This window comes from Echiichthys vipera (assembly GCF_963691815.1).
Source record: "Echiichthys vipera genome assembly, chromosome: 7".
Classification (NCBI taxonomy): domain Eukaryota; kingdom Metazoa; phylum Chordata; class Actinopteri; order Perciformes; family Trachinidae; genus Echiichthys; species Echiichthys vipera.
In genome coordinates this window covers 28371829-28399589 of record NC_139832.1, presented here as the reverse complement: position 1 = coordinate 28399589, position 27761 = coordinate 28371829, and the positions used below count along the sequence as shown (strand labels likewise).

General features: G+C 41.9%; 1 protein-coding gene across 1 annotated transcript in view; it reads right to left on the bottom strand.

The window, feature by feature from the left end:
• Nucleotides 1–26565, bottom strand: part of jph3b (junctophilin 3b) — a gene marked incomplete at both ends in the record, with an annotated part of 60249 nt that extends 33684 nt beyond the window's left edge. Inside the window, 3 exons of the mRNA XM_083917127.1 lie at nt 1749–2114; nt 5052–5538; nt 26184–26565. Of these exons, the coding sequence (XP_083773253.1) occupies nt 1749–2114; nt 5052–5538; nt 26184–26565 (1235 nt within the window). The remainder of the gene's footprint in view (nt 1–1748; nt 2115–5051; nt 5539–26183) is intronic.
• Nucleotides 26566–27761: the final 1196 nt, after the last annotated feature.

The following is a 27761-nucleotide window of genomic DNA, read 5'->3' as shown; positions in this document are numbered from 1 at the left end:
TGGAAGGTGAGGAAAGGAAGTAACAGGTGAAAATTACCAATCACTTTGTTGATTTAAATCATTTCAGGCAGTACACTATGCACACTCTAATAAAGTAATTTGCTTACTGGCTACAAATACAAATATCTCATATATTGATTTAGTTAGTTAGTTGCTTTTAAGTTACAAATATTATGTTGATGAGTTGTGTTGACATAATAACGTTGATAATTACATCAACTTAATATTGTATGTCATTTAAACTCAAACTTCTGTGTCAATTGACTTCAAACTAAATTCAAATTGCAGTAACTTAATTTAATTGCCTGGATTACTTAACTTTTCTCATCCTCAAGTTCAGGATTTCAAGTCCTCTCCCATGGTAACTTAACACCCCTGGACAAGTTCAGACGGCTAAAGTTAATTTCCGGTGTAAAATCCTCCCAGGGTCTTTTTAGGCAAATTCGGTCATCGAGACAATTTTTTTCACGTATGAACTATTAACGAATGTACGTCTGTGTGAATGAATGGAACCTGGACCCTTGAGTACTGAGAAAGGTGCTATATAAACCCAATCCAATCTATTCCATTCCTTTCCTTTTGGATTGCATTTTGTAGTCGACTTAAATGGACTTTACTAACGTTACGAGAAGCTGGTACCGGGGCCAGTAGGTAGGTCTTTCAAAATACTCTTTAATTACCCTCAGTGTTCACATACTACATTGTTGGTGCTTCGGTTTATGTGTAGGGACTCTTCTCATGCTACTGCAGAGGTTTGTGGTTATTTTGAGCAGTATTAGTGGTTAAAAAAGACGTTTTAATGTGTTCAACTGTCCACCCCGTGCTAATCAGTGTTAGCCATGGCAGGCTGTAAGCGTCTCTCCGGAAAATCTTCGTTCATACACGAAAAAAAATTGTCTCAATGGCTTACTTGATGACCGAATTTGCCTAAAAAGACCTACTTTCATTCACAGGGATAGCATCGTAGTTTCACTGTAGGCAAACTGCTGTTTGACCAAAATTAGTAGCCTTGCCTCAGGTGGTTGTTGAAAAAATGACCAAAACATTCTCTCTTCATAGGCAACAAATCATTTATGAAGCCTGCACAGGTATGTTTTTTTACTTTTACTTTTTTAAATGTGGTTGGTATTTGGTCCCAAGTGATTGTGAACATTGAGTATGCTACAGCTTCTTTAAGTGTATCACAGCTGAGCCGACAATAGCGCTCTCAGTCTTTTCACTAAAAGTAACCGATTCAGCCAATGACAATGGTGATTCGGTATAGTCAGTTCAGTTTGAAGATTCTGTGTGTTCATTGAATTCCAGTGTGTTCTGCCTCTGGAAAAATGCAGGTGATGAGGGGAGTATTTATTAGTGCCATTAGACAAACTTTTTGCCAGTCATAGCTGCAACAAGAAAGTTGTCAAAGATGCCAAGTTGCAAACACAAAAAAAGAGAATGAAAAGTTTGATTTATCAAAAATTCTGGAGTATCTATACAAAAGTAAAGAATGACCCAGACTCATGTTCACACGAACTGACAAGTATTTCTAAATCCCAATTGGTGTGCAGAAGTACATGACATGCTGTATCATGTACATGTTAATTGAGTAGATCAGTTTTCTGGGACTTTAATTTTTGGCTCATGCAACATTTAAGTTATGCACACAAACCACCTCCAGACTGGGGCGGCCGTTTACTTAAATCGAAGGATAGGAGGGAAATGACACAAGAAAGACACTCATTCACCAAACACCACAAAGCCACTACCTGGACAGAGCGATCTCAGCCTTCTGCCGGGCGATGTCTGCTGCTTTCAGTGCTCCCTCCACAGCTCGGTCCACTTTCTCTCTGATCTTACTGGCCCGGAGAGGGATCAGGTTCTTCCTTTTGCCGCTCACCAGGATGTTCTGTTTGTACTTCCCTTCCTCTTTTGTGCCATCAGGAAACGTGGTGCAGCCATAGCCGTGGCGTTTGTTGCTAAGCCACTCCCCCTCATACTGCAGCCCGTCGGACCGCCGACTCACACCGAATCCTGTCCGCTTGTCGTTCTTCCACTCCCCACAGTAGGTCTCTGTTGCCGTGGCATCCACATCATCATCTGCGACTGCCAACTCTGCATCAGCATCGCCAAGACTGGAAAGGTGAAAGGTTGCATTGGTTGAGTGTGTACAATTAATGATGCCTAGAGTTTTGGTTGGCAGGTCAGCTATGGAGCTATAGCTCTACCATAACATGACAGAAAGAGCATCCTATGCTGATGACATCGATTTCTACCTCATGTCTGTGCACTAAAGTTGGAACAACAACTTTTCAACTTTTCCTCCGGTAGCAGGAATTATTGTCGCTGTCCCAAAGACCACCCGATCACTTTCTGTTTTCCTCGGCACCAGCGCTGCCAACAACACAGGACACACTGCATTTGTTTCCAAATTGCACAACAGAGACGATAATAACATATTTTCTGTCCATTGTTTTAAATATGTACAAATAACGTTAGAACAATCTGGTCGGCCTGACTGCATCAATCAGTTACTCGTTCATATCGTTAGCAACATGACTACAGCTAGCAACCTGGCTACTGTCCAAAGCAAGAAACAACCACAAGAATCAGCCTGTAAATGTTCTCATTCGTCCAGGTCATCGTTATCCTCAAAGCAATTTCAGTCAAAAACAACTGGACTGGTTGTTTGTCTAGGAAGACGTTTCACCTCTCATCCAAGAGGCTTCATCAGTTCATGTACGCATCTGACCAGGCTGAGACTGGTCCAACTAACTGGTGTGGAGATCCAGGTATTTAACCTCTCACAAGGCCGATGATACTACCGATGATACCGATGATAACCACAAGAATCCCAATTTGAACTAGAAACCGATCACAGTGCTCTGATCAGAGTGATCAGAGCACTTAGTCATTACTAAGTTGACAGGTTTTGTTGTTTTGCTGTCCACATTTGCCACTACATGATGATAGCTACTGTAAGTCACCACTAGACTTCCAATGTCATCCGATCGCTGTGCTGTTAACACTACACAATTTGCTGACTTGTTTCACACTACCTGACTGACCCAGCAGCAGGGTGTTACACACTACAAGATCTTGTCTCCAAACTGTTCTATAACAAAAACACATGCAAGGACATGAGCATAAAGTTCTCACTGTTACAGGCGACCCCTCAACCCTAGTCTCACGCTCTCATTGGCTGAAGCAGACAAAGTCCCAGACAGGTCCAGATATTTAGACTGACAGATATCTGGAATGCGTTGAAGGCCCTGAACAGTCCACACAATGCAATCGAGCACTGACTTGTGAACACCAAATCGATGCCATGCTCCCTGTCTTTTCACGGGGAGCGTGGGAAATAAAGGCTAATGTCCTGTAGTAGGAACTAGCCATTAGCGGTTTGCTGTCTGATAAGCAGTGATGCAGTATAGACTGTAAGGCTTATTGTGAAAGGTAAGAACATAAGTAGTGAAGCTGTTATGTGCTACATCCTTTTTAAGAATATCTTATGAAGAACTTGCATCTCAAGAACTTACTTACAGACAATACAGTCACAACGCTTCACAGGTATTTCCCCCGATTAAACTTGACCCTGCCTATGATGCCAATCCTTGGTATACAACACTCCCTCATGGTCCTTTTGAAGTTGTTCTGGAATAACTTGTTTCACACAAGTTTGTTTTCATCTTGCTTCCTCTGGTCAATTGATCATATCTCTACTTCCCTTTAGTACACCAGTATAAGATTTATTGCTATATGTTCACATGATAAGAATATTAAAGATACCAGTAAATAATGTATTAATTGCAATACATTACATACAAATGAATAATAAATGTTGTATCTGATCTTGCATTCATCACATTAGCCCTCAGCTGCCTTTTTTGTACGTTTACAGCAGTAGCCCGGAAAAAAGGTTTCTCTCCTTGTCAGCTTCGCCAATAATAAATCAGACCTGAGAAGGTTTGCCAACAAACAGGGTTAAGAGTAGCTGACTCCTGTCATCGAGTAATTGCTGCCTTTAAAAATAAGTCACCTCAATTCAGCATACTTGGAATTCTACACCAAGTGTCTCCAATGACATGCAATTGCTTTAACACATTCAAGTAAAAGATGCTGCTGTTCTTTTAAGATAACACAATGAATTATTTCTATAAAGCCAGCTGTCCAACATACTGACCTGTTACCAATTCCACTTCATATTTACCACTACAATTGTTATTGTCATTCTCATGTTATCACCTTGGCTGTGCCTGTTTCTTGCTGTTCTGCTATATTAACTGCCATAACATGTAAGTCATATTTACGTTACTTTAACTATTATTATAGTTACTGTTACTTGTGTGGTTGCTTGCATTCCTGATATCGCGAGCTCCATTGTATTTTACTCACAGATCAGTTTGGTAACCTGCGGCAGAGAAAATTTGGAGAAGTTTGCCAAGCGCCCGAACCAATCAGGGTTGGTTTTGAGGCGGCTTGAAGTGTGACGCAATGAGAAGTGACTGTTCAGTGTAAAAAACATGGCGGCTTCCATGGATGAGCTGAGCGCAGCTATGGAGCTCACTAACTCTTTTTTCTCTTGGATCCTTCTGTTGGAATATGGACTGGACACCTGAAATTGTGTCTTTTATCCGTAAATTCACGTCACACAAACGGGAAATATCCTTTACTGAAATGTTGTTTACTTTGCCTGGACGCTCAGTTAGTACTTCATACGCTTCATTGATCTGATTGGTTGATTTGGCCTGTCTATCACCAACATAGGTGTTGATAAACAGATGATATGTCCAATCAGCAGCCAGTATTTCCCAAAAGATCTCTAACAGATAGTTCCCAGATGGATATGCTGAGCAAATGCCAATTATGCAAATCAATCCATCTGGAGGAGTCAAGTTAGTGAATATTGCCATTGGAAGTAAACTGTGAGGTGCTGAATCTATGGATGTATAGGGCACAGGGTTGCCTTTCATTGTATCCTTGTGATTCTCTTCAAAACCTCAACCTCTCTTACTAGTAGACCATACCTCTACCTAACCTGCAGTAGAGCCATCATCTTCTCCTGTTAGTACCTGATCGTAGAGTTGATATCAGATGCAGCAGAAGACACAGTACTCATCCCTGCCTCACTCCTGAATGAGCTCTGTTTAGACCTCTGGGAGGCCAAAGAGCTCCTGGACTCAGACTTCCTCAGCTTGAGCCCGGACAGGATGGATCTACGGAAGAGCCCGCCTTTTCTCTTCCCCTTCAGCAGCTCAGCCTCGCTGTGTGCCGTCAGCACAAAACCTCCACGAGACACAGCAGGGCTGCTGCCGCTGCTGCCCGTGCTGCACATGGAAACACTGGTTGTCAAAGTGCCAGGAACAGGAGGAGCACCAGGAACCACTGCCCCAGTCCGGTCCAGCAGAGCTGTACCATTGCTGTGCTCCGAACCGGAGCGAAGAGAGTTTATGGAGGTACGGAGCGGGGAGCGGATGACAGCCGCCATGCCATAGGGGACACTCTGGCGAACTCCATAGCCGTGCCTCATCCCGCCAACCCACTGGCCTTGAAATGTTCCTAAAGAAAGAAGAGAAAAAGGATCAATTCTCTATAAATATTTTCTCTGTAGGAGCCTCACTCTGATTATTTAACTTTATTTTACACAGAACAACAGAATTCTTAGATGAATAATAGTGCAACTACTCTTTGATGCAGGTCCGCGACCAGCTTTGAGCTTGGGGAAAGATAATATTTTAAAAGTTTTTTGAAACAATCACAAAAGTATGCCAATACTTCCACACAACCAGCTGAATTAAATATTGTTTATTAATCATTTCACAACTCCACTGATTGGATACTCAGCAATGCAAATGCAAACGGTTAAAATAGGGTGAGATAAACTGCTTTATGAAAGGTAAGGGCCGTGTCCCAGTTACTAATGTTAGCTTTGTGAGAGGTTAACTTTTAGATTGGCGTTCATTACATTACATATTTTTGAAAAGTGTTTTCTTGCCGGTGCTGCCTCCATCTGCTGCTAACGCTGCTAAACCGGGAGAAAAACATGTTAATTATTAATGCAGCTAAAGGCAAGTTTACCTTACAGGTTGATTGTTGATTCCAAAACATTAATGTTTCTGCGTTATTAGCTTTAACATTTAACCTGCGTTTGAGAGGCTGGAGGATTTTTATTTATTTCACAGAAAGAGCTGCTGACATTAAACAGAGTGTCCTGAGACAGACAGCAGCACGGCTGACGACGTTTCTGACAAACACAATGAGCAGCCAATACAAAATACATGACAATAATACAATAAAATATATCAAATAACAAGTGAAAACAGCAAATATATATGAAAATCTATCATGCAGAATATCTACAGCCAGGCGTGTCTGTCTCCAGGTTATTTCAAACTTCTTTCAAGTCCTCCAATGAGAGCAGGACCTGGAGTTTCAGGTGTGTCTGTAATTAGTTCAGGTAAAGGGAGCAGCAGACTTTCTTTATTTACACTTGATTAGAAAGTGTCATTAGTTGGGAACCTGTGTAATTATAATATACGGTTGCACTCCAACTCTATATTATTATTTCTTAAAACTATAAGAGACTTGATTCCGACTTGCTGCTTCCCTCAGAGACTTGAGACATGACTCTGACTTGCAAAATGTGACTTGTGACCATCTCTGAGTTGAACAAGCGATACAAAGGGGAGGACCTATGCTTGATCTGAAGTGTAAATGTATCTGTCTACGTCTTGTCACTGCCCCCTACAAAGTCTAAGCATATAGTTGACTTGTGCTACAATAAAAACTTCTTCATTCGTAATTTTTTACCATTAACTGAGGTAAAAAAAAGAAACTAAAAATATCAAGTATTTTAGCAGACAGCCAAAAACTAGTGTGCTTTCCAGTCCCCATGGTTTCCACTAACAACAATAGACATGCACAGGTAGCCAGATCTTCTATCAGGGCCAGCTGCAGCCACAGTTTGTTCTCATTAAGTGCACTGTAGTTAAACTAGCTGCTCATCTTTAGCAAATCAATCACACAAAATGTAAATCATACAGTTATCTCTTATTAGCTCTAACAGGAAGTGTTTTTTGAAATGTTTTTCGGTTTTACAACACAACAGATCTAAAGGATAAAGACTGTTTGGTTTGAGAAAGGAAAGTCTGGTTTACCTCCCTGCCTCCGTTAAAAAGCGAGAGTGATTGGTTTATTCTTTTCTCTTAATATAATGTGGGTGAGGCTAGTTTTTTTCTTGTATTTGACTTTAAATATATTGTGTGAGTGTGTGTGTTTTTGTGTGTTTGTGGGGGTCAATAAGAGCCAAACAGCATTTTTTTTTCACCCCTGAGCACCGTAACAGGGTCATTTGACAGAGTAATCAGTTGAGGAGTAGTACTGTACATGGGACTGACTTCCTCTTCTCTGTCCATCCACTCCCATTCAGTCACTCCGTGTGTCTGCACTACCAGCACTCGCTGCTGCATAATAGTCCTAACATCCCCATGTTTCTGAAAAGTAGGCCATCTGAGTGTGTGTTTCTATCATTTCTCTCTCTCTCTAACACACACACACTCAAACGGAAGTGTGTGTGTTCCAATAGGAGCGCAAGTGATCCATGCCGCCTGCCCGGTCCTCTGATGTAACAGCACTCTGATTCATTCTGTAGCAAGCGCACTTGTTTTAACCAAACTCCGTGACCATATAAGGACTGCAACCATGTTCTCTGTCTCTCTCGCAAACACACACACATACACACACACATACACACACACACACGCACGCACAAACATTTCCCTTGTGGGCTCAAGTGTCAGTGAAGTGGGAAGTGCTGAACGGAGCCAATCTTATAAGCCAATCATATTCTTGCTTACGTTCTAGGACACACTGACAGAGGCACAGTAAGCACATCCACAGTGCTGTTAAAAAGAGCTTGTGTGAGAAGTGGTGTTGTTTCTGAACCTGCCCTTGTCATTAGGACAATATGCTGCCTCTTATCCCTCACACACACCCACACAAAATCACACACACACAGAGCCGGTGTCATAGACATCTGGCCAGCACATCTGGCCAGGTCTTTGTAATCATGTCAGTAAACAGCTGGATGACCATACGACAGGCAGATCAAAGAACACACATACACACACGCACAAACACTCGTGCAACAGCGTGACAAGATTACCATTTCATTAAATGGCCGGCAGCATGCTTGAGCAGGAGAGTGAGACAGAGGACAACAAAGAACAGAGACAGTCCTAAGTATCCGGAGACACATCATCACCTGTGTTTCTTTGTGACAGTATTTTTGCTGACAGTGCAAAAATAGGTAGAATCAGTCAGAGGATGAAAAACCTCCCTGCTACAGGTTATTTTTCTCATTCTACAGTTACTAAAAAGTTGATGCTTATAATGAGAAAACGGATTGCTGTAGAAATCATTGAGCTTTACAACTGTTTCCTCTTCTTTCCAATCTTTATGCTTAGTAAAGCTAACTGCTTTCTGACTGTATATCATATATAAACAACTACAGCAAAATAGCCAATTATAACCATGAACAAATAAACGACATACATTTGTAAATAAATGTTCAAAAAGGAGTAGGAAGAACTGCTCGTCTAATCCTACCCCTATTCTTTACTAATCGAATTATTAAGTATCTGGGTCTTGCTATAACCTCAGATTTCACTCATCCCAATAAATATTTTGTCAAGGAAAAGATTAGACCTTTTATATAGTTTTAGCATTATAGTAAATAAACATCTCAATATAACACAAAACGGTTCAACATCAGCACAAATTACAGCCTACAAAATGACCATCAAGTTGAATGGACGCCTCTCTTCAATAGTTTTATCACAGGGCTGTTGTATCAGACTGAATTCGTTTAAGCTAGCTGTAATATTTCTCTCGTGGGCTGTTTCCATGTTCCAAAATGGTGGCTGGAAGTTAGCCGGAAGTGCAGACGAGGACAACACGAAAGATGCTCAGAGATGCTAGCTTGTGAGGACGCTGCTCAGACCACCACACATGTTCTAAGCATTCCAGCCCAGGATCATCTGCACTATTGTAATTGAGGATCTAACAACAACCTGCATGTTACTTATTCAACTTCTTCCCCGGAGTTGTTTATGCTTTTCCGTCTCTCAGGTCTCTGCTGATCGTGGTGGTGCCTGCTGCCGTGGTCCTGCATGACGCTTCCTGCTGCTATTATATTCTATAACCTTAGCTGTGCTTGTTTCTACTATTCTGCTGTTTCACAGTGAAACTGCCATAACATATAAGTCATATTCATATTACTATAGATATTATTATAGTTACTGGAAGTGTGTCTCTCTCTGTCCATCTGTCCGTCTTTTCTCTCTTTCTCTCTCCTTTTCTTCCTCCCCAACCGGTGCAGACAGATGTCCGTCTTCCACAGAGCTGGGTCTGTCTGACGTTCCTGCCTGTTATAGTGAAGGTATTCAACGCCACCGTACTCTACGGGGGAATTGTTGGGTCTATGTAAATCATAAATAATTCATAGAGTGTGGTCTTTACCTACTCTGTAAAGTGTCCTGAGATAACTTCTGTTATGATTTGGGCGGCTGTGGCTTGGTGACAGTGTGGGTCGTCCTCTGTTCGAGAGATTGGTGGTTCGATCCCCATCTCCCCCCGGTCGACATGTCGAAGTGTCCTTGGGCAAGACACTGAACCCTGAATTGCTCCCCGTGCTGCGCATGGGTGTGTAAATGTGGTGTGAATGGTTACATTAGATTAGATGGTATGTAGATGTCCACTGCCATCAGTGTGAATGTCTGTGTGAATGGGTGAATGTGACGGACACTGTGAAAGCGCCTTGAGTAGTCAGATGACTAGAAAGGCGCTATATAAGTACAAGTCCATTTACCATTTTTACCATTTGGCACTGTAAATAAAATTGAATTGAATCTAAACTGAACTGAAGTAGCAAGGAACGAGCTATGTGGCTAAGCTACCAAATGCCTGCTATCTGGGTGAGCTAACATACCTCAACCTACTCTCTCTTGTGTTTGGAAGCAAACAACTTATGTGTGTTTTCCTCTTGAACTTACTACAGGTTAGGACTAGTTAAGAGCCATAGCTCTAAAGCATTAGACCAAACTAGTTTATAACACAATGAAACTGGCAAGTGGCAACCTCCAGGTCTGAGAAAGTAAGCCAAGATGGAAGTGGCATAAACTGCAGTTAATTCGGTGGCCACTTCAGACCGGCTCCTAAACAGAGCAAATCCCCATAGAGGCCCATGTTAAAATGCTCAACATTACAGCAGCAAAAAACATGTTCCAGAAAACAGTTTTGTCTCTATTGCTAATTTTGATTTTTGATTAGCTGGGAGCAATTGGATTCAGGCACAGCCAAGTCTATGATGTAAAGCAGTGTGGGACATTTTAGCTTATTCATGATTCTTTGAAAGTATATACCATCCTCATCAGTAATGCCTGAGTAATTCAAATATTCAGTGGGGCACTCTGCTGCTTCTCCAATACGAGCATGTCGCTCTCCATGGTGCTGAAAGACCTCTGAGACTGTAGAGCAGGGGTGTCCTGGAGAGCCACTGTCCTGCATGTTTCAGGTTATTCTCTGCTCCAACACACCTGGTTATAATGGTGTGCTCTTTATCAAGCAGCTGAAGCTTGTCACAGGTTTGATAATCGTTAGACTGGATATGTTAAAGCAGGATCATTTTCTGTGTTGCGTTCTTCTACACCACCGGATAAAAGCGTCTACTATACTTTAACTTGTTGTTGTGGCATCCGTTCTACCACATGTCTCATCCCTCTGAGAGCTACGTCCAATCAGCAACCAGGCTTCTCTTAGGGGTTTGAGCCCCCGTTTTTTGGCCCTGCTCTCCCAGGGGAAAAAAATGGCCGCTTGAGTGACTCTAATGACCGTAAAGGAAATGCACCTTTGCAGGCCAGTGGCCCTCCAGGAGCAGGGTTGGACACCCCTACTGTACAGGCTGTTGGTGATGATTCCTTCTAAATGAAACCCATTTAAAGTGTTTAAGTGAAATCAGCGCATTACATGGAAACACTAGAATATACGAGCCTCTGTCAGACTAAGTTACACGCTTTATGACAAGAGCAGATTAAGTTGTCCTCCTCATCATTTTCAGTGTGAACCTGTCACAGTTGTATTGAAGAAAAGGACTTCTGTATATGTAAAGCCCTCAACCCCGGGCCTACAGTTGTAAGAAGAATCTGCTTCACAACTGGCATGCCACAATGATTTCAGTGACTCTGCCCGGAGGCCAAACAGGAAGCACTTTCAAATCATATGGGCCTGTAACCCAGGCCGAGGCTACCGCGGGCACGAGGCAACCACGGGCATGAGGCACGGAAAGAGTTTACATGGAGAGATCAAAGCTGCGGAAACATCACAGAGGCACAGCGTTTCTATCACGCGCTAACCCCCAGGCTGAATTCATAATAGTCTCTTTAACAAATGTGCACGACTGTTTGCTCTATTTCTAGGTTGAAAACCATCTGTCTGTTTTTCACTCTAAGGACACAACACTTCACAAAATCTGTAAATGCTGCATGTTTGTTTGACCTCTGCTATCTATATCCTTTCATCTATCCCTTCACTAGTTGCAGAGGATTCAAAGTAAATGTGTGTTCATATTATTGCACAGTAGCCTCTGTTACTACCTCACACCTCAATATAATGATTTGTGGAAGCCAGCAGTAAGAAAGAGAAAGCATGGGGCAAGAGGGACTGTGGAGAAGTTGAAATTGGTTATTTTATGAATTATTGATATATTGTTGTTCAACCATTTCAGCACTTGTGTGTTGGAGGAGTTTCTGTGTTTGTGATTGGCATGAGGAGAGAGAGTAATAATAATAATATTAATAATAATAATAATAATAAGGGAAGGTATGGAAATTACCGGTGTCAGAAGGGGGGAGGGGGGCCAGAACTGTATGTTTCACTTTTTTTAATGTTTTTTTTTTGCCCTTTATTTGATTTACAGAGAAAAAAGATAATACTCTGTCACAATTTCTCAAAACAATTTAACAAAATTAATACAACGCCCTATAATCTTAATATATTAATAAAATCATCATTTAATTATTTTTGAATTAATCTGTAGGAAGAATGAAATAAAACATAAAATTATGTTGAGAAAAATGAAAAGTCCCTCCGTCTCTCTGCTCTCCCTCCCAAAAACTGAGACTACCCTCAGCCGAATCCTCTGTTCTCACCCTTCTCCACTGTCATCAATTTTTCATACAGTCCCTAAGAATTAAGAGTTGTAGAGAAGTTGCAGCACCATGCAATCCCAAGTGCAGGGCACACTCCCTCATTAGTATGTCCAATCAGTATTGTATCAGCAGTGGTGCGGGGCAGGCTTCCAAGATAGATATTTAGAGTTTTCATTTTGAGACAGCAGCACTAATCCTCACTACAAACATCAAACCACTCCCATTACATAAGCTAAAGCCTGCAGTGGGGTTGTAGGGTTATGGTAGTAGAGGTACGTATTAGCAATGGCCCTGAAAAAAACAAAATAGCAGCAAAGCAGAATGCAAGTGTCACTTCGGAATACTTTTTCACAGTTGGGGCGCATCTGTGGGAAATCAAAATGCAATTTTTGACTACACCCTTTATGGATAGAGGTGACAGTTTCTGAACTGATGTGTGGATATAATGTGCAATGCTTCTGGGAGATATAAGTAAATCTGGTGCACTGCATAAGTACCCTTAAATGTAAATGCCAGTGGATTTATGTGGTGTATCACTTGCTATGAAGTGAAACATACTTGTACTGTACATACTTCTACTAGTGTAAGAAATACTAAAAACAAAAAGAGAGAAAGAAACCCATTTGTCAGGATAACCCATAAGATCAGGTAACCAAGCCCCGTCAGACAGACATATAGCAGATATGATGGTCAGGCGTGCAGACAGACAAGCTGAACTACAGTCAGATGAGTGAAAACTGAAAGCATGGGAAAAGGTCAAAGCTAAACCTCTCCCTGTGTAAATCACTGTGTCCATCACCATTATCCGTTTAAGAGATTTCGCTTAGGCCCTTTTTCTGTCTGAGTCTTTCAGATTCCCATTTGAGGATTATTTATCTGCTAAAAAATGTCATCAAAAAGACCCATGATAACATGGTGGTATGTGGTTTCCCTGCACATTTCAAAATGTCCACCCTTGTTTGTCATTTTATGACACATTTTGTTTTAATTAGCACACTGAATATTATTATAGACAAATAAAATATATTATAACCCACTGGACAGCACAGATAAAACTGTCTCCACTTGTACCTTTTTGTCTCTCCAAATCAATCTTATAGGATGGAAAACAACCTAAAAAGGCACCTTGTATATCAAGTGGCTGCAGGGGCGATTCTAAGAGGTGGCACCTGGGGGGACCCCACCCCAGTCAGAGACCCATGTGGTCGTCTTTAAGAGGCTTAAACAGGGTCTAGCTTAAAGCTAGAGAGCTACTGATGTCAAAATAAATTAAATGATCTAAGGAATCCATCAGTACCAACCACCTCATGCTAACCTTTCTGGAAGGAGGCTAAATAATGCTGCAAAGTTAAGCTAAATGTTGTCCAGGGGACACTGGCATGGCCATTTTCAAAGGGGTCCCTATCTGAATGAAAATGTGTTTTACTGGTATCCACAAGTCTCCCCTTTACAGACATGCCCACTTTATGATAATCCAGACAGTTTGGGGCAAAAAAGATGCAGTTTTTCTCATGAAGGAAGAATGTGTAATTTCTAAAATGGAGTACTTGAAATTTTATGCATACCGGGGTCCATAAATGTCATGAATGTCACAAATTGGGTCTGACTGTAAAGCTGAGACTCAACTGTATTTATGCGTGATGATGTTAGTCAAGATAGGAGCCATTTTATTGTTGTTAAAAATATATATATAATATGCTGATGATATCTTAAATATGGGGGTTTACATGCCTGAGTGGAGCGATGGCTGTCTCCTCTTAAATGTGTGTATGGGGGTTTGTTTTTATTATGGTGATAACAGATAATAGAGGCTTGGGCCCAGGGATCGCTCTCTGTCTATAACAGAGGAGGTTACTCATAAATGTGACGATGCAACATGCTGTACCAAGATGTTTCTCTGATCAGATCTGTCTATTAAACCATATATTCTTGTAAGGACGACTAAGGCTCTTCGGGTTATTTTCTCTATGCATCTTCTGGAATTATAAGAGATTAGCACAAGTCGTTTTCATCAATTGTAATGAGAGCATGTTTTGAAACTTGAGATCACTGTGTAATGATCTGTTGTGACCAGGATAATCACAGACTCATGAAACGTTACATCCACGAACTAGAGACCTAGGGCATTTAACAAACATCTTCACTCTAGATTTACAACCGGGCTCACTACAGCCTCTGAAAGACAAATAGTCGGTGGGCCAGTTGGAACGTTAAGAGTTTAATGTTATGAAAACGTGTGTGCTACATGCCACCCCTGCATAAGTCAATGCCCCTATTGGGGCACTCCAGTCAAAAAAGTCTGGACACGCCCTTAAATGGCTGGCAGAAACACCTGTAGTCCCCTAAATGGTGAACAGGTGGCAGAATCTATGAGATGTTTGCCTTCTGAAACCACCAAATCTTTCAGATGCTGTTGTCAGAGAGACGGCCCTGTTCTTGAAAAGTCACGGGTTTAATTCCTACACTCGCCAATATGTTCATCAACATCCCCACACTATGCTGAACCATCTTCGACCAAAACACAATTAAAGCAGCCGATTCGGCCGTTAACAGCGGATTGAATGGGCGTCAGTTGCTTATCACCATCATGAGGACCATAGCATCTGTTCTATTGGTAAGCTGGATCACCTATCTGCTTCGTTGTCAGTCAACCGTGACTTTTTAAGTTAACTTACATGACGCTTTCTAGTACTCTAACCCAAACTACGATCTTTTCCTAAACCTAAGCAGGCTGTTCTCCTTCACTGTTCAGACATACTGTATATCTACGGAAAAAAATACACTGTAATCTGTGTGTAATCCACATATTTATTACTGTAGAAATTACGTCCAGAGCAAAGATCGAAATTAGGTGACATAGTATATAACTAAGACACAGGACTGTCACCCGGGGACCGGCAGTGTTTATGTCCCAGAAGTGCTAAGCCAAACCGCAAGATTTTTTCTAATCCTAACCGTCGTTTGGATGCCTAACCCTCAGTGTCATCTTTTGTAGCCTAAACTGAACCACTGTGGTCCACTTCCAGTCGCTGGAATTGTGGTGCATAACTTTCCGGAAGATATAGAAACCTGTTGATGAGAGTAAATTGACCCATTGACTCGTAATTCCTAAACCTAACGCCATAAACATTTGTGTTTTAACACAAACCATGAGCTTTTCCTAACCCTAACCACATATCTTAGAAACAAGCATGCGCGAAGATGGCACTAGGGATGGGGTTGACATGACCCCCTTAGATTCACCAGCCAGACATTGAATTCATGCTATCTGCTTCTCACGTAAACAGTATTTACATGTTTTGTTGCACATTTGTGAGGCCGGGAAGCTCTGGGAGCACACAACTTTGGGGTTACGTTGTTCTGAGCTCTAAGTTCTGACTTTCATTGTAAATTGAACACACCATAAGACACGTCTTTCACTCACTCCAAGCAACTGTTGTGAAATTATAAGATTTAAAACGTTAACATTATCCTCCTGGCTTGCGGGATTCCTGATGACAGTAAATTTGTTTGGCTGCACTATAGGGAATTCCTAATAGTACAACTTCTGTCATTTAAAATGTGAATTTCATTTACAGTATACATACTTATTTTAATTTATGGAAATATGCTGTTGTTTACACTTCTGAGTTTATACACCAATGTTTAAATAAAACATATTTGGCATAGGGCATAAAGAAAACAAGAAAAAACAGTTTCATCATATATGGCTAGTGTTGATCAGGTCGGCCTTTGTTTACCAATGTTCATTGTTGTTTATCCATGATTTCAGATAATAATTCTCCAATGGCTTTTTTGTGCAAACCATTGGCCCATAGACTTTCACGAAAGTAACTATTTGAGTGCTAGTTAAAGCCCAAATTACACAAAAATAACTTATTGAGCTGACAGCTTGGTCCCCCCCAGTTCAGAAATATCACCTGCGCCCCGGTAACAAGTAATGTGGGTTTTGTTTGAATGCACAACAGGACTCCCACAGAGTTACAAAGGGATGCCGAGGCATACAAGCTGAAGGCCATATTTACCATGTCAATACGGTAGATAATAACGGCCTTCTGAACATACTCATAGGTGTAGCACGCTTCTTCTAACCGATATCCATGAGGAACAACTGATAACATCCATTAAACAGAGTCACAATGGGACCCTAAACAATGGACATACTGTATCCCCTCTACTAGAACAACCAGACAAATATTGAGGATGGATTTAAAGGTGCCCTGTGGATACCTGAAAAGGCAGCAGAACCTGCAAACACCCTTACTTTAACAGCACTGCAGGGATGTTCTATCCTCCCTTTCAGACCAGGATACAATATGAGCAACCTCCGCAACTGTGCAAACTATGGAGGGATCACATTCCTTCCCTATACCAGGCCAAGTGCTTAACAGGATCATCTTGAACAGAATAAAGGAATTAGTCAGTGTTCAGCTGCATTCGCCTACAGGAGCAGGACACTGGGTTTCACAGAGACAGATCCTGTACCGACCAAATCATAACTGTGTGTAGCGTGATGGAGCAATGATGCAATGTAGCTTTCTGCTCTATATCCCTGTAATTAAGGAATATTTGGTGGCACAGACAGGAAGACTGTGGAATATTCTTAAATATTGTGGTTCATCAGTCAAGTTTCTGATCAAAAACACATATGAGGCACTGACCTCTTATGAACTCACAACTGCGTCTGGATTAAGGACTCTCCCCTATTCTATCGCTGGCAACAGACAACAATCAAAGACATTCACAGAGCACAGGAATGTGGACATGAACTGAACATAACCCATCTACATGCATGTCTCCAGAAAAACATGTCTTCATTACAGGAAAACACAGTGATACTGTTAGCTGACGAGCTTCCTCCCACACACTAAAATAAGCTGCAGATATATTCTCTCACACAGTTTTTTACATGCACCTTTCCCAGAAGAAGCAGGGGTTTGACTTCATTCGGCCCACCTATCATATCTCAGTGTAGATAATAATTTATGTAGTTGCTGGGTGTATTAAAACATGAGATGTGAATTTATTATGTCAGCTTACATAACATGGCTAGAGCTGGAATAATTACTGCACTGATGGCGGCCTTTAGCAAGCTAACAAGATATGTTAATGTGGGATGATTATAATGTTGATGTAGTGTATTTGCCAACAGCTGGAGGACAGGAGGGAGGTTCCTCCTACTGAACTGGCACCAGCGTCGTTTAATGGAGCATCTGTGATTGGATGGGCCGCGATATAAATGCTGTCGCACCTTTTTCTTTTCTTTTCAGTATTTGGTGAAGTCTTCATGGAACTAGGGATAGTTGAGGGGGTTTCTGTGTGTCTGACACTGTGTGTGGTGTACTATATAGTCGGATAAAAGACCTACTGTAATCATGAGCTGTTACCACTGTTGAACACAGAGACAGTTGTAATCGCTGCCTCTCCCTTTGTGACTCACATCATTTCTCACTAAAACAATTACTGAAGCTGCCTTTTCATTTTTATTCATTTTTCACTTTATACTCTCTCTCTCTCTCTCCCTCTCTCTCTCTCTCTCTCTGTCTCTCTCTCTCTCTCCCTCTCCCTCTCTCTGTTTGTGTGCGTGGTTGGTAATCAGTCAGTTTAGCTCTTCATCTCAGTAAACACCATTAGCCCGGAAGGCCTATCCAGCCAATGACTGCCCAGTAGAGCTATCTGAACCGCCAATAGCAGGGAGGAACACTCAGTCCCTCGTGACACACTGACCTGCTGCATGTCGGTGAGCGTTGCTATGGAAACCCTACCGTTCAGGATGGCTGTGTGGATATGCAGTTGAGCGAGGGAGGAAAGAAAGAGGTGGGAGGAGAGGAGAGGAGAGGAGAGAGGAATGTTGGCAAACAGAGGAGAGGAACAAAAAGCCAAACAGCAGAGATGAGATGGAGGAGTGTTTCCTAGAAATGTGGCATCAGGTGTACTTGGAGGGGAGAGTGGGACTGGCAGTGAGCTTCGACCTGACTGTGGGAAATGTAGCTGGCTCTAAAGTGCACAGCGTGTTCCAAAAGTATGTAGGCAGCAGAGCATCTTTGAGTGTCTTGGCTCCTGACTCTTATTGCTTTTGACATGACGGAGCCCTGAGGTTTCCAAGATAGACTGTCAGCTTTAATCTGAGAGTAACCTGCGTTTGGCTGTATCAGAAGACCGTTTATTTCAGGGTGCCAAAGTTATTTGCACATATTAATAGTCATAGTCAACATTTTTGTCATTTTTATTACACAGATAAAATGTCTTAATATGTGATGATGATTATAGTCTCTATAATTTATGCATAGTTTAAGTCCACTTCACGAGGACGTCCATTAAATCACAAAATACTTTTGAGTCGTAACCATTTTGTTCATTACGGATAAATTAAGATATACTTTCTCTGGCATCGCTGTAATTCAAAGCAAAGGAAATATATTCCAGTTATATTATGTCAGAGTTCAGTGTAATAATATAGCTGCATTAATAAAATGGCTAATTATATTGCAAAATTAATGTTACTACTATAGGCTATTAGCTTGGGAACCAGACGAATCTGCCAAGCTCATGTATTAATTTTTCTGGCACATACATCTGGTCCCCTTCCCGTTCAGACAGATTTCTAAGGAAGCTAATCACTACTGTTTATCTCACGTCTCAAATGTAGTTGCCAAACAAATATGAGTTGAGATAATGTTTCTGTATTTACTATTTCTTGTTTAAAAAATTTTCAGAAATTTTTTAGTGTACTATTTTGCTGTACTTTAAGAAAGTTTGTGACCAAACCACTATTGTTTTCCTGCTTAAAAACAGACCAAGTACCACCTCAACTTGCATGTGTCGCTCAGCCCTTCATAATGGCTTTGCTGTGATTGGTTGCACACTTACTCACTCATCTTCAGCCTCTTATCCGGGGTGGGGTCGCGGGGGCAGCAGCTCTAGCAGGGGACCCCAAACTTCCCTTTCCTGGGCCACATTAACCAGCTCTAACTGGGGGATCCTGAGGCGTTCCCAGGCCAGTGTGGAGATATAATCTCTCCACCTAGTCCTGGGTCTTCCCCGAGGCCTCCTCCCAGCCGGACGTGCCTGGAACACCTCCCTAGGGAGGCGCCCAGGGGGCATCCTTACTAGATGATCCTGAACCACCTCAACTGGCTCCTTTCAACGCTAAGGAGCAGCGGCTCTACTCCGAGTTCCTCACGGATGGCTGAACTTCTCACCCTATCTCTAAGGGAGACTCCAGCCACCCTTTTAAAAAAACCCATTTCGGCGACCTCGTTCTTTTGGTCATGACCCAGCTTTCATGACCATAGGTGAGGGTAGGAACGAAGATTGACCGGTAGATTGAGATCTTTGACTTCCGGCTCAGCTCTCTTTTCGTCACAACGGTGCTGTAGAGCGACTGCAACACCGCCCCCGCTGCTCTGATTATCCGGACAAACTCACGCTCCATCGTCCCCTCACTCGTGAACATGATCCGGAGGTACTTGAACTCCTTCACTTGGGGAAAGGACTCATTCCCTACCTGGAGTAAGCAATTCACCGGTTTCCTGCTGAGAGCCATGGCCTCAGATTTAGAGGTGCTGATCCTCATCCCAGCTGTTTCACACTCGGCTGCGAACCAATCCAGTGAGTGCTGAAGGTCACTGACCGACGATGCCATCAGGATCACATCATCTGCAAAAAGCAGAGACGAGATCCTCAGCCCACCGAACTGCAACCCCTCCCCACCAAGTCGACGCCTCGATATCCTGTCCATGAAAATCACGAACAGGATTGGTGACAAAAAGCACCCCTGGCGGAGGCCAACCCCCACCGGGAACGAATCCGACTTACTGCCGAGGATCCGGACACAGCTCTCACTTTGGGTCACAGAGATTGGATGGCCCACAGAAGTGACCCCCTCACCCCATACTCCCGCAGCACCTCCCACAGTTTCTCCCGGGGGACCCGGTCATATGCCTTCTCCAGATCCACAAAGCACATGTAGACTGGATAGGCATACTCCAAGGCCTCCTCCAGAATCCTTGCAATAGTGAAGAGCTGGTCCGTTGTTCCACGTCCAGGACGGAATCCACATTGTTCCTCTTCAATCTAAGGTTCGACTCTAGGACAAACCCTCCTTTCCAGCACCTGATTGGTTGCAAGTCTTTCTAATTGCATCCAGGGGCATTTTGGTCTGCACCGCTGATAATGGCCCTTGGAAATCGAAAATGAACTGACAGGTTCCAGAGAAAAATACATTTGTGAATTAGTCTGACGATGCCAGGCTAATAGACTACTGTACTGCACTATTATTCAATATATTTTTTAATTGACACTGACTAGAATGACGATAAAAGTGAACTTATTACCTTCTTGTAGCTATTTGTTTTAGTCTAGTAGTAGCTTACATTCATTTTTTACATGTGTTTCTGTTCCGACAATCACTATATGCTAGCTGCTAGGGGTGACACTATTCTCCAAATCTGCATTTCAATTAGACCTTCAATTTTAAGGTCATAATGCAATTCAATTTTCAAATTTTTTTTTTTCAGCTCTGGCTGTTAGGCTACGCCATTGATAGGCTATGCAGTCTTGATTCATAAAGATCCTTGGATTTATGTGCTGACAATTGTCATTCATATTTTCTAATTCTTCTTTAAAAATATAGGCTACCTTGTATCAAGCGTGCTATAACCACAATCTTTTAGGGGGAATGTAACACACTAAGGCCATATGGCTAATGTGGGCGGCTCCCAGTGGCACCGACTGTTGCCATCTTGGCAGTGTCATGGCTCCACATGCTCCTGGTTAATCCAAAAATGGGCAAAGAGGGGGACCAGGCTGGCTCACCAGCTCCAATCTAGCAAAGGCTAACAAGCTAGGCTAACAATTGAGCAAGACGACTTTGTCCAAAAACTGGAGCACATATTTCTTCACTTTATAATGCACAGCATGTTATAAAGGACCAACACATCTGTACCCCCTTAATCACAGCCGTGTCAAGATGTTAACCCAAGATTTGCGAAAGTGAGATGATAAAGGTTAGACATTAACCTAGAATGGTTAAGGTTAGATGATAAAGGTTAGACGTTAACCTAGAATGGTTAAGGTTAGATGATAAAGGTTAGACGTTTACCTAGAATGGTTAAGGTTAGATGGTTAAGATTAGACATTAACCTAGAATGGTTAAGGTTAAATAGTTAAGGTTAGACATTAACCTAGAATGGTTAAGTTAGATAGTTAAGGTTAGACATTAACCTAGAATGGTTAAGTTAGATGGTTAAGATTAGACATTAACCTAGAATGGTTAAGGTTAGATGGTTAAGATTAGACATTAACCTAGAATGGTTAAGGTTAAATAGTTAAGGTTAGACATTAACCTAGAATGGTTAAGTTAGATAGTTAAGGTTAGACATTAACCTAGAATGGTTAAGTTAGATGGTTAAGATTAGACATTAACCTAGAATGGTTAAGGTTAGATGGTTAAGATTAGACATTAACCTAGAATGGTTAAGGTTAGATGGTTAAGATTAGACATTAACCTAGAATGGTTAAGGTTAAATAGTTAAGGTTAGACATTAACCTAGAATGGTTAAGGTTAGATGGTTAAGATTAGACATTAACCTAGAATGGTTAAGGTTAAATAGTTAAGGTTAGACATTAACCTAGAATGGTTAAGTTAGATAGTTAAGGTTAGACATTAACCTAGAATGGTTAAGTTAGATGGTTAAGATTAGACATTAACCTAGAATGGTTAAGGTTAGATGGTTAAGATTAGACATTAACCTAGAATGGTTAAGGTTAAATAGTTAAGGTTAGACATTAACCTAGAATGGTTAAGTTAGATAGTTAAGGTTAGACATTAACCTAGAATGGTTAAGTTAGATAGTTAAGGTTAGACATTAACCTAGAATGGTTAAGGTTAAATAGTTAAGGTTAGACATTAACCTAGAATGGTTAAGGTTAGATGATAAAGGTTAGACATTAACCTAGAATGGTTAAGGTTAGATGGTTACAGTTAGACATTAACCTAGAATGGTTAAGGTTAGATGGTTACAGTTAGACATTAACCTAGAATGGTTAAGGTTAGATGGTTACGGTTAGACATTAACCTAGAATGGTTAAGGTTAGATGGTTAAGGTTAGACATTAACCTAGAATGGTTAAGGTTAGATAGTTAAGGTTAGACATTAACCTAGAATGGTTAAGTTAGATAGTTAAGGTTAGACATTAACCTAGAATGGTTAAGTTAGATAGTTAAGGTTAGACATTAACCTAGAATGGTTAAGTTAGATGGTTAAGATTAGACATTAACCTAGAATGGTTAAGGTTAGATGGTTAAGGTTAGACATTAACCTAGAATGGTTAAGGTTAGATGGTTAAGGTTAGACATTAACCTAGAATGGTTAAGGTTAGATGGTTAAGGTTAGACATTAACCTAGAATGGTTAAGGTTAGATGGTTACAGTTAGACATTAACCTAGAATGGTTAAGGTTAGATGGTTACGGTTAGACATTAACCTAGAATGGTTAAGGTTAGATGATAAAGGGTATACATTAACCTAGAATGGTTAAGGTTAGATGGTTAAGGTTAGACATTAACCTAGAATGGTTAAGGTTAGATGATAAAGGGTATACATTAACCTAGAATGGTTAAGGTTAGATGGTTACGGTTAGACATTAACCTAGAATGGTTAAGGTTAGATGATAAAGGGTATACATTAACCTAGAATGGTTAAGGTTAGATGGTTAAGATTAGACATTAACCTAGAATGGTTAAGGTTAGATGGTTAAGATTAGACATCATGTCTAAAGTCAAGTCAAGTCCTGAGTCTTTCACTTCCAAGTCCAAATTGAGTCTCAAGTCTTTTTTTTTCTCTCAAGTCAAGTTGTAAGTCATCAAGACTGTGATTTGAGCCGCCTCAAGTCCACAACTCTATTCTTTGTCTTTACCTCCTCTATGTGAACACCTGAGAGACAACTCTTGTTGTGTTGTGTTGTGTTGTGTTGTGTTATAGTGTCATAGTGAGTAAAGTTAGTCAGCCATAGCAAGATAAGGTTAATCCTGGCAATACATGAAATGGATTATCATGGGACAAAATAGATTCCCCTCTTTGGAAACTTGAGTATGTATCAATTTCTTTCTGTTACATGATATGGTGTTGTGCTCCGGCTTGATCAATTTCTCTCCCTCAATCATAAACATTTTGTTTTACCTCATAGATTTATATGTATGCTAAGGACAAATGTATGCTGTTATAACAAGGACACCGTGTACCGTTGGAGCAAGATAAACACTCATAACTAGGCCAATCTCTGCTGCATTTACAGTATGTGGGTTCAAATACCTTACAGAGCTACAGTGTCTCTCTAACACTTTCCTCTCTCAGAGGTTTTCCTATCATTATTTCTAAGTTGTCCATTTTTGTCTTTCCCTTTATTTCTTTAACGATCTCACTCTTCCCTTGATTAGAGTGTATCTGTAATCATAATAACCACCCATTAATCCATCAGCCATAGTTTGATTATCTGTTCATTATTTGACTTATTAATCTATCTATCAATCTGTACATCTGTCCATCCATCTTTCCCTGCATCCAACCAATCCATCCGTCCCATCTGTCTAGTTATCTGTCAATTCAACTCCTTTTTCCTGATTCAGCCCCTCAAACCAGTCTGGTCTGCAGATTCTATCAGGTTGCTCAGGACTGTGTGTGTGTGTGTGTGTGTGTGTGTGTGTGTGTGTGTGTGTGTGTGTGTGTGTGTGTGTGTGTGTGTGTGTGTGTGTGTGTGTGTGTGTGTGTGTGTGTGTGTGTGTGTGTGTGTGTGTGTGTGTGTGTGTGTGTGTGTGTCTGTGTGTGTGTGTCTGTGTATGCGTGTGCGTGTGTGTGGCCAAGGCTGGGGTTGTAAAACGACTTGCTAGTTGTAGAGTTATGTAACAAAGCTTTAACTGCATGCTACTGTCAGCTCTGTTGCTCAACTCACACCCCCAGATTTCTAGTGTGTGCATCTTTGCACGCAGAATGTGTATGCATGTGTGTGTCTATTTTTAGGCAGGAATCCATATGGTGTGTGGTGTTTCGTTAACAGTGACTGACCTGAGTCTCGGCTGAAGGAGTCAAAGTGCAATGATGACATTGTTTTCTATTTCAGGACAGATCTGATGCTTCAAAAGATATTCTACAAATTAAAGGTGTTTTAAAATACGTTTACATATTTACATTGTAGATCATAAATGAAAATAATTTTACTGTCATAATTAATATTTCTTTTTACTGCACTGATATGATGAAAAAAAAAATCACGGATATATTACATGAGTTAAAGTGGCCAACACTTGAAGCAATTCTTGCCTTTTTGGTATTTTTACACTTTTCTTTTTCAAATCTTAAAATAATGTTTTTCTGTGTTTGACTTTCTGTCTATATGTTGAGAAGAGATATAGAACGTTATGATCCAATCTTTAAAGGATGCATTCATGATGTTGCTGAATCACTGGTACAGAAAGTGAGGGGAGCAAGTGGACGTGGGGAAGGTGAGGTGACAGGTCGTACCTGTTGAAACCTATGAAACCTGGATCATAGACAAGAACGACGATGGTTTGTCCAAACTCCTGCAGAAGGTATAATGGCCTTTCATGGCTCTTTCATGCACTTTGGATGGTGTAGCCCATAGACTGTACATAATGGTGGATGATGCATCTCCACTTCCTCCCACTGTACAAATATGAAGTCTGCGCAGTAGTGATCAGATTCACGCTATCAAAGTGACGTCCATTCACCCACCTGACCAATTGCAAGTTGATCACAGCTGTCAATTATGACATTCCACGCCCTTTCTATAGCACCAAATAACTAATTAAAACCAAATGTACAAGAACAACGAACATTTGGACAAACATCGGCCTGATCAGAAGTACCTAGACCGACAGACACCATCTTTGGGAAAAATGTATTTGAGGTCTTTTCTGGTCCATCATTATATCTTTGGTGTTGTCTAAGAATTAAAAATAAGAGAAATAAGAGAAGTAAAAATTCAATATGTGGGCTAATTAGCTAAAGTTAGCATGCTAACATACTATACTGAGATAGTAAATATGGTAGAAATGATACCAGCTTGGCATTAGAATGTTAGGCACAGTGAGCATGTTATCATGTTGTTACCTTTTAACTTCACAGAGCCACTAATGACTCTGTTTTTGCAGACAGGGAATAAATAAAACCATGACGAATTACATCTCATATAGCCTATACAGCCACTGAAGTGTGAATCTCATGTTCTGAGACGTATTTGATAAGATATTTTACAAGAAACATGGATGATGAAGAAATGCCCTCTCACGCTGTAATCTGTTTTCTTAAACACTATGTTTTCTTGGGACTTGTTACTTGGTATACTGCTGTCCTCCTCTGTGCCTTCAACCTTTTATTCATCCCTTAAGACTGCATGACCTGAATTTAAGGCCTCCGAATACACAGTTTGTCCTCGTGCAGATGAAGTGAGGGGTGAGGCTTGGGAGAAAAGATGGGGGGAGAAAATTAGAAAATTAGCCTAGAGACTGAAAATCATTTTCATAGGCTGTCCTGATGCAACCCCCTGCCTCTGCAAGTGTGTGTGTGTGTATGTGTGAGTGTGTGTGTGTGTGTGTGTGTGTGTGTGTGTGTGTGTGTGTGTGTGTGTGTGTGTGTGTGTGTGTGTGTGTGTGTGTGTGTGTGTGTGTGTGTGTGTGTGTGTGTGTGTGTGTGTGTGTGTGTGTGTTTGTGTGTGTGTGTGTGTTTGTTATCAATGCACAACAGAATGAACCGAGAAGACCTCAGGACAAACTCCTCCTGTTGTACATCCGTCACCTCAGAAACTGTCATCAGCTTGTCAATCATTCTCCGGTAACAATTCATTTCCACAGACGACAGTTGTCAGTCAATCACAGATATCGCTCAATGACAGGCACTGTTTGGTTCACACATCCCCACATACACACACTCAAACCCACCCCCAAAATGCATCTGCCTGTGTTTCTTTCCTCCCCCTCTTACCTCCGTCAGAGTATGTCTCTGTCCCGTATCCGTCCTGAAGTCCATTGTTCCAAGTCCCCTCGTACTTCCCGCTCGTCCCCGTGCTCTCCCGTACACCGTAGCGTCCCTTAAAACCGTGCGTCCACTCGCCTTTGTACACCCAGCGACCTTTATTCTCAACTCCCACGCCGTGTCTCTTGCCCTGAGCCCAGGTGCCCTGGTAGGTGTTTCCACTGGGCCAAGTGTAAACGCCCAACAGCTCGAAGCCATGGGCCCAGGAACCACAGTACTCGCCCTGGCCCTTGGGTCCCGTGCAGATCCCGTGGCCGTGCGCCTTGCCCTCCTCCCACCCTCCGCAGTATGACCCCCCATCGTCAAAGTTGAACCTGCCGCCAGTGGACATGCATGAAACAGGTCTTGGCAATTCCACTGAAGCCTCGACAAAAAGAAAAAGAAAAGAAAGGGAGATAAAAGAAGGACAGGTTGGTGCTAAAACCAATCCATGGCTCTGAGTTTGGAGGTTGGTTAGGTCAGGGGTGAGGAGGAGAGGGAAAGAACTCCCGCACGAGTCAAGCAACGCCACCCCTTGTTTTCAGCTGGTTTGGAGTACAGGAAGGAGAAACGGGGTGAACAACGAAGTGTGGCCCCTCACAGGAGTGTCAGGGGTCTCCCGGTGTGGTAGGAAAGGGTGACGCTGTTCACACCATCATCTTGGTGGACTCGTTGTTGTATTGGCTAGCACTTTCCAGCTCGTCTGTGGCAGATACAGGTGAGAGAGGAGGAGAGTGGGCCCAGAGCTGCCATAATCCTCTCTCAGCAGGAGTTAAACCATCGGACAGCTCCACCGGCCATCATCCGGCCTACACGGTGTACGACACCCACACACACACACACACACAACTCTTCCTCCTACTCCTTTCCTGCTCTCCTCTCAGACCCCTGCGTTCAGCCGCCTCCTACCTGATGATGCCTCCACCTCTCTAGGGTGAGGAGCTGAGAAGTCTCCCTGGTGGCAGCCCTTCAAACTGCCAAGCCTCTAGCATAGAAGCCACGCTTGTGCTCTCTGATCAGCACGGGTGCACTAACTCCAGCTGTGTCATGTTTTGTGATGAAGAAAGAAAGAAAGAAAAAGAGAGAAATAGTTTTTTCTTCTTTACGCCCGCTTCCAGTGATCAGAAGAAAAAAAAGATCATTTAAAGTCAGACTCCAGGCTTCACCATCTTCTTCTTATTCTCAGCCTTCACACACACACACACGCACACACACACAGACACTGTGTCTGGTCACAAAGTGAAGGAGCACACACACGCATAGAGAGAGGGAGAGACAGAACGTGGGGAAAACACAAGGTAATCTGCTTGGCTGCCTTTTTTGTGTCTTTCCTGTGGTGCTGGAGAGCAGCAATGCAGTCTCCTGCCTTATGCAGGCTCACACTCCACGCATGCACACACACAATCTTTCCGACAGCAAGTGCGCACACACAGACTGAAAATAAACAACTGAATTGATTAATTTCTCTTCCTCTATTCCCCCTCTCCCTCTCTCTCTCAGTCTGTCTGTAGGTTTAATCCACTGCGTCCATAAGTGGTTTATGCTCTG